Source organism: Cyprinodon variegatus, unplaced genomic scaffold (assembly GCF_000732505.1).
Source record: "Cyprinodon variegatus isolate N-32 unplaced genomic scaffold, C_variegatus-1.0 Scaffold535, whole genome shotgun sequence".
Lineage (NCBI taxonomy): Eukaryota > Metazoa > Chordata > Actinopteri > Cyprinodontiformes > Cyprinodontidae > Cyprinodon > Cyprinodon variegatus.
In genome coordinates, this window is record NW_015150988.1 from 536,732 (window position 1) to 548,117 (window position 11,386).

Genomic DNA, 11,386 nt, shown 5'->3' on the forward strand with positions numbered 1-11,386 from the left:
AATGTGGACTTATTTCTAGATCGTTTTTGCAGTGAGCATCCTGAGGTGCTTTAGCTTCCTGGTCAGAGACTGGATATTAAACTGCTTTGTAAATGAAAATCAGTGTCTAACTCTTTTTAAATGTAATGTGACACAAACATTCAGTTAGGTTGTGAATATATTGCAAAGTCATAGTTAAAGGTACAGTGGCGGATGTTCTTTTTCCGGGTGGATCATCAAAATAAGTGGTCCTCCTAATTATCAATCATCCTGGTGATATGTTTACGTAAGGACGTCCTACCTGCCTGTCCCCATTTTCACTTACCAGTGGTGAGTCTGACATTGTGGGAAAACTGCAAATCTTCCTTTGACAAAGCTTGTGTCAGTGATGCAAACAGCAGGTTTTAAACAGAGCGTGCACGAGGAGAAATGGGCTCGTGTTTCCCCTCGCACGTGTTTAATAGGCGTTCCTTCTCGTTAGAGGGAACGGGATTGTGCATGTGCAATTTTTTTTTAAACTGGAGAGGGCCGGTCTTTTAAAAAGAATTCACGAAAATCCTCCACTATACCTTTAAGCTGCATGATCTTACAGCGGTGAAGGGTTTGTAATAAAGAAGTTTCTGGTTGTGTGTTGATCATGGAAGTATGATCTGAAAGAGGCTGTTTGTGATGGTGGAAGCATCATGAAGAGGGTTGAGGAGGGATAGGGAAGCTAGTCAGGGTTGATGGGAACATGAATGGAGCTAAATATTGAGGGTTCCTAGAATTAAAAACAGGTATAGGTTAAAAAAATCTAGCAAAAAAAAAAAACAGAGCTACAATAGAATGGTTTAGATGAAAATATATTCTAAAATTAAAAAGCTTAATCAAAGTCTATAGCCAATTCAAATTTTAGAATTGATTAAAACTGTTGCTCATGAAAATCTCAGATTAGACCAAGGTTAAACTATGTTGCCAAGAAAGTGCAAATATGTACCTGTGGTTGTAGTCACAGTGGAAAGTAGCTTCAAAATGTCATTTTTACAATTCCTCAAAAAGATCTGCCAACTTTCATATTTTTATTTGTAAAAAGCTCCACTTCCATTTCCCATTTTATTAATTGGAAAACTCATAGAATACACATTTGTTGTTTTAGAATATTGGTGGGGTGTGAATGCTTTTGTGATGCACTGGTTTTCTCTCCATTTTGAGTGCTTGTATTTGTTGAGGAACAGAAATGTTGAAGCAGCTCCCATGTTTCAGCATGGCCATCTCGTCCCTGCATAGTGATTATCCTCCCTTCTTCAAACGTATCACAGGACAAACAGGGAAGCAAAACGCAGCAAAGCAGCTACTTTATTCTGAAGAATTGTCTCTCAATTTCAGTGAGAGCCTTTCTTTTTCACACCCCTCTTTGATTATTCATAGATCTTCTTGTATCTTTGGCAGAACCCTGGAAATGAAGTCCTCCAGCACAGCCCAGCACTAGCCGGGCAGCATGGCTCCCGCTCCTCCTTCCAGAGAGGACACCAGCAGCTCATTAGCTCTGCGCTGGAGGCTAACGCCGACATAGATACCCATCAACTTCAAGCTGAACCCATTCAGGGCGAGTCCTGGTTACACTTCTGAATAAGCAGTAAATCCTGAACCATGCTTGTTCTCTGATTTTTGGTGTATGAGCGTCAGAGCCGGACAGAGCGGCTCTTCGGCACGTCAACAGATCCTGGACCCTAAGCCATGTCTCTTCTGTCAGCACTAAGCATCGTCTGTGGATTGATGCTTCAGCTTTTTTTCAGTGTGCTCAGCGCTCAGTATTGTGTTCCACGAAAGACCGTCTCCTACCAGAGTAAGTCAGAAAGTGCATTAAACACATGAACTTGAAGTCATTTGATGCGCTGCATGCATTTGAATATTTTACCCCTGATGTATGATGCTGAAGTGAGGATGCAGATTTTTCTTCTTCCACCTCCAGTGACAAGTTTATTAGTTTCTCTACAAATTAGCATTTTTCTTTTAGCTGTGGAATATTTATATATATGGAGTCAATGCTGCTGAATTGTTGCTGGAGGAGAAGGAGATGAAGCTCAGCTAAGTAATGTGACCTTTTTCTCCGGCCAGGTAACCTGAAGTTGTTCAAAGAAAATGGGTTTTTCAATTACTCAACCATGCTGATCAGAGAGGACCTGGGTGTGTTGCTGCTGGGGGCAAGAGAGGCCATCTATGCTCTGGATATCAACAACATCTCTGTTCAAAAGGATAGAGTGAGTTATCATGTTATTAAGTTATTAAGCTATATGTGCAGGTTTCTCATCTGTGAGCTCCAACAATAAAAGTGACTGCAGAATGTTTACAGGTTAAATGCAAGACTTAATGAAATGTTGCAGCAGCAAAATTAAACCTTTGTTGATTTTTTTTTCATGGCATTTTACTGCAGTGGTTAAACCAGTAGATCAAATATTTAGCGAGCTGCTCAAGGCTGAACTTGCCTTGTGGCTTGAAGCGGTTCCCAGCTTTCTCAGATTTTGACCTTTAGAGTAGTTTGGTTTATGGTTGCCTGGAAAAGAATAATGAGATAACAGATTTAAAGACAAGTGTTTAAATAAAAAGAATCAGCTCTGCTGTTGCCTTATTAATTTAGGACCTCTGATGACTACATTAAAGTGTTGCATGTTTTAGTTCCATTGGTGTTGGATCATATACTGTTTTAGATAAATGATACTCTATTACTGCCTTCCTTTGCATCCGATTCCACAGCAAACACAGTCAACCACCAGCTAGGCCGAGCCGCTGGTATGTTTTTGTAAAAATATTCAGTTTGATCTGCTTCATAATTAAAAGACGGATGCCGCACGAAGGCAGGTGATACAATTTTTACTGAAATTTGGCAAGGAATTCCCCAGTTTTAACCTTAATTGATCTCCTTATATTCTATGCAGACACTCTGTCTGCACTGATGAAATTTCACTTAGTTCACAGCAGGTTTGTTTACATCAGTTTGTTCTAATGCCAACTTTGAAGTATCCAATCAGAACAGCTTGATGGAAATTATAAAATAAAATAAAAGAATGTCCTCAAACTCACAAAAAAAACAAAAAAAAAATCTAATTTTAGGTAGTTTTTGGCTTTTGCATATAAATAATTAATGCAGAAAACAGGAGATGGAAGCATTTTTTTTCCAATCAGCTCTGGCATATGGAACTTTTACCACACGTGACTGATCAGCTGTCTCTGCTTCCGAATGTTCCTGTTTTGCACGTGAAAATCGGAAAATGGAAGCAACATCTCCATTGCTAGCTGACTGGTTATCTTAAGAACAACTTTCCTGATAGCAACACATTCAAATAAAATGTTAATACATTACTGATCTGCGGTCTGGGCTGGATTGCAGCCTCTACTTCCTGTTTATTACAGCCAATGGGTGACGCCGTAATGTCGACTTATGCTGACGTGCTTTGTGTCGCTTGGTTAATTTGTCATAAACAAAATGGAAACACTGAAGATTCGCATTTCCAACCAATCTTTGCTGATAGAGCCTTTAATTTCTAGCCAGGATGGTCAGGAAATTCATAAATCGGAAGAAATAAGTCGTCGTATGTCATTAGTGGTATGCGCGATGCCCAAGTTCCTTTACATCTTCATTAAATCCCTGCTCTCAGTCTTCATGGGTAAAAGGAATGGTTCTCCACACACTTTTTGCTAATTTTGGAGAGAAACCACACATGCATAAGGAGAACATCCAACCTCCAGGTCCTTCTTCCTGCAAGGCATCAGTGCTACCGACTGCTCCACAGAGGGGTCAAAACTATTAATGGTTCTTACTCAAGCAGCAGTATACCTCCTACTGTTTAAAAACACTTTTGTAGAAGTTAGAGTATCAACTTCAGCTTTTTACTCAAGTAAAAGTGTAAAAGTACAATTTTTAAAACTGCTTAAAATTTAAAAATAATGCAGGGAAAAAATGTTAAGAAAAAAAGCTTTAAACCACATAATGGTTACTGCAATGCCCAATTAAAGGATCAGGATCAGATTCTTAGTTTTATGAATAATGTTTACGGTGTCAAATAGAACTTTGCATCATCTTGAAAAACTATTTATTTTGATATGTAGTGAACAATAAGTTGGGGCAGCACCGAGTCCAACCAAAAAGAAATTATTAACTAATTATTTTATTTTTTTTTTTTTAAATACCCACTGGCCATAGTGAAGATGCGCTTAAATTAAACAAAAATAAGGAGTCAATTTTTAAAATGTAAGGAGTAGAAGTAAAAAGTTGTCCTAAAAATAATACTTAAGTAAATGTAACGAAGTATTTGTACTTTGTTATTTGACATCTCTGCTGCTCCACTTTAAGTTTCTAAATGACTTTACTGATTAGAACAGGTGGTGTTTATGTCACTTAAAGAGAAACTACAATCTGGTGTAATCCGGATGCATAGACTACCTCAGTTAAGATAACTTGTCAAAGTCATACAAGTTCTGGACGTGTTATTCTGAATATTTTGTATTTCTGAGGGATTGTTTATTATTTGCTTAATATAAGGCTTTGTACATTTAAAAGAAGAAAGAACAAGAAAGTTTGACGTTAGTACCTAAAATACTGACGTCTCTAATTTAAACTTGACTATTTCTGCTTTTTTTTATGGGAAAATGTGAATGTGTGTCACTGCAGGTGCACTTAGCTTTTAAAACCAGCAGTCTGCTACCTGTGCAATGACTGCTAAAGGAAAAACAAAATTGTCCCTGTATTAGTACTAGCAGGTTGCAACACAATTAATGCATGCTTTAACAGGATCCTCTCCTTCTGCTGATGCAGGTGCGTTGGCAAGTTACCGAGGAGAAGCAGAGGGAGTGCAAATACAAAGGAAAACACGCAGAGGTTTGTGTTGCACCTTCCAAAACAAAACCTAATTAGAGTATTTTCTGGAAAACCTAAAGGACGACTGCAAACTGAAAAGGGCCTCCGGCTGTTTCTGTTAATCATTTATGTTTTGAAGTGTAGATTTTTTTCCTTGTTGAAATCTTTACTTAGAGCTCCCTTTGAAGTGCTCTGCTTTTAGCTTTGTGTTGAATGTCCAAAAAAAGGCCCAGGGAGAAACATCCTTGACCTTTTGGTCCTCAGCAGCTCGGCTCTGTGCAGCACGCGTTAACAACTGTACATGTGTGGCATGTTTGTGCTTTTTTACGGCTGAACTAACAAAACCCTGACCTTTTTATCCGCAGGTGGAATGCCGCAACTACATTCGAACGCTGCACAGTGTGAACGACACTACATTCTACGTCTGTGGAACAAACGCCTTTTCTCCAGCCTGTGATTATATGGTAAGTCTGCTTTATTCAGCAGATCAAAGGAATTGTAAAAATGACATTTCTTTTGAGGGATTTTATGTTAATAATTTCAAAATATGAGCCATACTTGGAGAAATGGTTTAGCTGATAGAGAAATTTTAAAAACACCTTTATTTTGTTTTAGTTTTTAAACAATAAGTTACCTGTTCTGCTTTATATTCTACATTGCTATTATTTAATTAACTAATTCTGTAAATGCACTAGAGGAGTCAAAAGTATTACTGTTTATTATTCAAGTAGACATAGAAATCCTAATGTTTAAAACACTATTGTAGAAGTTAGATTACAATTTTACTTGAGTAAAAAGCTTTAAAAGTACATTTTTTAAAACTACTTAAAGTATTAAAGTAAAAGTAATGCAGGAAAAATCTACCTCTGCCCTATTAAAGGAACAATTTTCTACTAATTCTGGATTAAAACTTTCTTATAATTAATTAACTTATATGCATATAAGTTAAAGTTAACATATAATGTTAACTTTGTCAAATTTAACTTTGCATCATCTTGAAACACTACTTATTTTGGTATGTATTGAACAACAATTTGGGGCAGCACCGAGTCCAACCACAAAGAAATTAATTGTCTGAATGACTAATTATTTTGATGTTTTTTTTTTTTTTTTAAATAACAGGCAATTATGAAATCATTGAGTCTGTTTTTATAATGTAAGGAGTAGAAGTGAAGACTTTTCTAAAACATAATAACTCTAGTAAAGTATAAATAGCCAACATTTCTACTTAAACAAGGAAACAAAGTATTTGTGCTTTGTTACTTGACACCTGTGAGGTGCATATATTTCATTCTAGGAGATTTCACATTTTCTCAAGATGAAAATGAGTTATTCTTTCTGTGAGGGTGAACAGAGCTTTAACCAATACATAAACAGCATCATGAAGACCAAAAAAAATAAAAATGTATCATACAAGGACCTGAGAGGCCATACTACCTCTGGAGGAGGTGCAGGGATCCACCGCTCGGGTGTCAGAGTCTGTTAACAGGATAAACAAGTAAAGCAGTCATTAAATCTGGTCTTTATGAAAGAGAGGCAAGGAGAAAGCAGTTGGTAAATGAAAACTAAAAGTCCTGTTTAATAATAATAATAAATAATAATAGTAATTGAACTTTATGAATCTCACATCGCAGAAATGTACCTAATCCATCCCAACGGGGAGAGCAGTGGGCTGCCATTGTGTGGCGCCCAGGGAGCAGTGAGGGGTCTTGCTCAGGGACCCAGAGTGCAGGCTGTGGGGATCAAACCGGATGCTTGCAGCCTTCTCTGAGCACAACGCACTGCTCTAAACACTAGCCCAACACCCCCCTCATGGAGCCCAAGCTTTGCTGCGATGAGGTCATTACGCTTTTAGGCTACCTGCAAAAAATCTGAGTAACATCGTCCGGCGTCCGGACCATTCAACCAATGAATTAATGCAAAAATGAAAAACCTGTTCGTTAACTGAAATAAAAATAAAAACTTGCGCTTGCAAAAAAAAGGAAATCTGTTTTTTTTAGTCTTATCCTCAGTAATCGAGTCATATTACATAAGACTAAAACTATATCTTGTAAACTTGTAACTAAACCAAAAATAAGCGTTTAAAAGAAAATGAAAACAAAAATAAAAGAGCAAAAATGAATTAAACCTGAAAAAGAATTGAAAATCAGAAGTCCTCTCCATAGAAAATAAAAATAATAAAACATTTCAAATCTATTTAATCTGTAATGAGAGATGATGTGGAAACGGTGAGGCGTTGCCGCAGCGATGAGACGTGGATGGAGGCCTCTGTCCTTGATGTTTGGGTTCTGGGTTCGAGTTGGGGAATAAATGAAGGCACCTGATTCAAATAATTAAAATAAACAAAAATACTGAAAAAATAATTAATGGGGAGGGTATATTGGACTAACAACAGGCCAGTGGTCCAGATGTTCACAGGTCGGCTACAGCAAATCTTTGTGGACTAATATTACAAAAAAAAAGAATATATGAGTAAAATGTCAGGCTTTAGATCTGCAAAATAGGTAAAAACAGGTTGTTCTATGGCATACATAACAGTAACACAATCTAAAACAGTTTATACATGAAAACTTTTTAAAGTAAAATCACACAAAACATTCTCTTTAAAACTCATGCTTTGAGGGACTGATTTTAAAAAGGTGGAAACAGAAGCTGTTTGCAAATGTCAGTCAAATTGGAGCCTTAATATTTACAGCAGTAATATTATGTGAACAGACTATAAATGACTACAGTGCTCATTTTAATGAGGTAACATATCTAGCAGTGCAGCACCATGACTTCACTCGATCATGCACCCGGACTATTTTTAGCAGCGGTTGACGCTGTGCGATACCGGGAAAGAAATTGATGAGGGATTGGAAAGGTGTGAAATGCTTCTTACCATGACCATGTTTTTGATTCTAGGATCTGTTGGAAACAGCAGCTTCTGTTTTTGAGGCCTGAATCATATCATCAATGGACAAAGGAGCTTTTGTATGAAAGCCTCCTTACACATCAACATGTTTGTTAGCAGGAAGCTCTTCCTCTTTCCAATGCAAAATGGGAAAGAAACAACAGATTTCTTTGTTGGTCCTATTATTTTAGTTTCTGTCCTTTCTTGCTGCATTTTTGTTGCACATTAACATTCAGGGAAGAGCAGAGCAGTTTGCACTACACATGGAAATGCTTTATGAACATGCCGAGCTGAACAACTTTAAGTAGATACTCACAAAAAACATTTTGTTTTCTTGTTATTTTTGAAAGTATATCAATTTTGTTCAACTTTAAAGTACTTTAGGGAAAAGAAGTCTTTATTTTTAATAAAGCTAGAGCAGAAGATAGAAGAAAAAGATAATAATATGCCTTAAAACAAAAAGTTACATATTAAATGTGAAATTGACCAAATACATTATTTTAAACCTGATATAACTTCCTTTGGGACCCCATATGTATCCTTTTTAATCATTAATTTGTCGACATTCAGCCATTTAACTTTGGTCAATGTGGTATAATTGAAGGAAGTAACAGATCAAACCCAATAAGTTTTAAGGGTCTTCAGCCTTAGCCTATGGCGCTCAATAATAATTATGTATACAGAATTATTTAATGTTTGAGGGTTAAAACTGGGGTGTGCAGAAATAAAGTGTTTACTGAGATCGAGTTGTTTCTACCTTTCTGTTTTACATAAAGTGGACCACATTTAGCAGCACGGCTGGTAAAGATCCATGAAAAACTCTAAAATAAATTCATCACTTGATGTAGAAGCATAATATTCCACAAACAAATTAAGAAAGAAATCAACTTTGTGATTTAAAAATATTGAATTCAATCAATTTCAAAATAAAATCAGAGCAAATGGAGGGATCTTAGTCTGTTCCTATGAGTCCTGGTCAGTTCTTCAGCTCTCCCCACAGGTGTGGCCACGAAAGAAGGGCTGTTTATGTAGTGATCTGATTATATGTGTTGTACCAGTGTTATTGTAAAAAATTTAAATAAAAATTATATTGTATCAGATACTATTGTATCTGTTAGGTGTCTTATTATTATTCTTGTAGCACTTTGAACGCATTTTACGGGGACTTCGCATATTCAAAAACTCAGGAAAACGTGGCAGTAAATTGTCCCCCGCGTGAAATAGCCTGTCTATAATGGAATCCAAAATGGCCTCTCCCAAATTACTCCACAGCGCCCCCTAAAGTGAGTTGGGGGGAAACCATAAGTCACAGAGATTTGAAATTTGGCACACAGGTAGATCTCCTCAAATCATGAAAAAAAGTCTCTTGGAGGAATGCCCTAAAACCCACAGGAAGTCGGCCATTTTGGCTCAAAGTGCGATTTTTGGCCATTTTTCATTTTCGCTCATGTCGAACTTTAAATCAGTTTATTTCTATAGCGCCACAACACATGTCATCTGAAGGCACTTTACAGTTCACCACATCATCCTGTCAGATAAAGTTTTCTATCTAAGGAAAACCAGTTAATTTCATCGACACATTAAGTCAAAGGCAATCCCTCACACTAAGCATGCTTGTAGCGACAGTGGAGAGGAAAAACTTCCTTTTTACAGGAAGAAACCTCCAGCAGAACCAGGCTCAGTGTGAGCGGCCATCAGCCGAGGCTGACTGGGGTTCAAAGAGACAGAAGCTGAGATACAAAAAGAAGCAGAGATATTCAAATAAAAATCGCTCTTTCTAAAAGCTTGTGTTCACGATGCACTTAACAAGGTTCTTATTGTCTTTTAAGGAAGAACAGAAGGCCAACAGCATGACTTGATAACCTGCAGTGTTTGTTTCAGGCTGAGTCCTTTGGAACTCAGGAAGACACTAGCAGTCAGAAGGCCAAGCAGAGGAGATGTAGGAGAGTATTTTTCTCCACAGCCTGCCTCTCAGTCTAACCGTCCAGTTTTACTGGTCAGCTTTGAACATGATTTGTAGAACATTCTTTTCCATCCTCGTCAGTTTGTGTGGTGACAGAATAGCTTTGGGTTTTTATCCAGCTGATTCGCCACTGGCTAAAAATAACAGACCTTTTCATCAAACTCATATTTATGCCCCAAGGATTCAGGAAGTCATGAATTGCTAAATAAAACTTCAAAGAATCTCTGGTGAACATACAAAAAATTTGTATAAATTGAGAAAAAAAAAAAAAGCTATTTTGTTTTAAAGGGAATCTCAGCGGTACCAGTAATGGCGTCACTGCTGAGTTAGTTAAAGAAAATAAAAGAATATTCTTCTCTCACTAAATAAAAGTGCTCAAATGTTTATTTTATGTTCAGTGTGAGGTTATTTTGCTGCAGTAATAGATATAACCACGCTCCTTTATTCTCGTATGTGTGAATAAAACAACATGCTTCTCCATCTTTGTCCTGTTTGTGTCCTGCTCCGCTCGCTTTGTTTCCGACAGACGTTTGCAAATGGCCGGCTGACCCTGAGGGAAAGGCCGGAGGAGGGAAAAGGGAAGTGTCCTTTTGATCCCTTTCAGAGATACTCCTCCCTCATGGTTGGTGAGTGTCTGCCACACTGAGCAAAACACACAAAACAGCTGAGAGTTTAAACAGAACCAAGTTTGGAATGACATTCATGCTCAGTATTTAATGTAGCCATCATTTAACCCTTTCACTCTGCTTTTACTGAACACTATTATGTCAAAACACAATGTCCAGTTCATTAGAAGGTATATTAATGTTTTATTGTTTGATTTTAATGAGGATAATGGATTTCCAGGAATGCTTACTCCTCTGTTGTTCCTGTCCAACAGGAAATGACCTGTACTCTGCTACATCCATCAACTTCTTGGGCTCTGAGCCCGTAATCCTGCGCAGCTCAAGTTTGGCTCTTCGCACCGAGTTTAAGAGCTCCTGGCTCAGTGGTGAGTTCTTAAAAAGCTCAATTAGAGAATCAAAAAATGTATTTCTGGCTTTTTAATGATCCTGTTTTTCTTCTGTCTCCTTTTTAAAATGTGGAATTGTTGGATTTTAGAGCCCAACTTTGTCTACATGGACTTCATGGGGGAGAGCGTTGACAGTCCGGATGGAGACGACGATAAGGTGTACCTGTTCTTCAGTGAGAACGCAATGGAGTACGACTTCTATAGAAAAGTGGCGGTGTCCAGGGTGGCCCGTGTCTGCAAGGTAGCATGGAGCTACAGCTTTATTTAGGAATTTGAAGAGACTGCTGACCTGTTCCAGTCAGCTTTAGGGTTACACAACTTTATTATTACTTTTTTTTCCTTCAGGGAGATATGGGCGGCCAGCGCACGCTGCAGAGGAAATGGACCTCGTTCCTAAAAGCCCGTCTGGATTGTTCCTTCCCTGAACCCAGCCTGCCCCCCATTGTCCAGGATGTCTTCCTGCTGCGGCACAAGGACTGGAGGAAGAGTGTCTTCTACGCCGTTTTCACACCTCAGTCGTGAGTGTTCACTACAACTTTCTGTGGTTTTATCAGCAAGCAGGTGTTGAATTTACTTCATATGGGCTGGCTGCTGAACTGTGAGAAAGAATTAAAAGCATGAGAGGGAATACACATCTATTAGGTAGTAAGTTTGTGTGGATATAAATGATCTGAACTAGGGATGCACGATATTGGGATTTTGGCC

General features: G+C 37.9%; 1 protein-coding gene across 1 annotated transcript in view; it reads left to right on the top strand.

Moving 5' to 3' along the window:
- The first annotated feature begins 1,376 nt into the window (after positions 1 to 1,376).
- Positions 1,377 to 11,386, top strand: part of LOC107095304 (semaphorin-4E-like) — a 16,326-nt gene continuing 6,316 nt past the window's right edge. The window contains exons 1-8 of the mRNA XM_015391326.1: positions 1,377 to 1,804; positions 2,077 to 2,219; positions 4,772 to 4,834; positions 5,179 to 5,277; positions 10,196 to 10,295; positions 10,550 to 10,660; positions 10,771 to 10,922; positions 11,027 to 11,199. Of these exons, the coding sequence (XP_015246812.1) occupies positions 1,696 to 1,804; positions 2,077 to 2,219; positions 4,772 to 4,834; positions 5,179 to 5,277; positions 10,196 to 10,295; positions 10,550 to 10,660; positions 10,771 to 10,922; positions 11,027 to 11,199 (950 nt within the window). The 5' untranslated portion in view covers positions 1,377 to 1,695. The remainder of the gene's footprint in view (positions 1,805 to 2,076; positions 2,220 to 4,771; positions 4,835 to 5,178; positions 5,278 to 10,195; positions 10,296 to 10,549; positions 10,661 to 10,770; positions 10,923 to 11,026; positions 11,200 to 11,386) is intronic.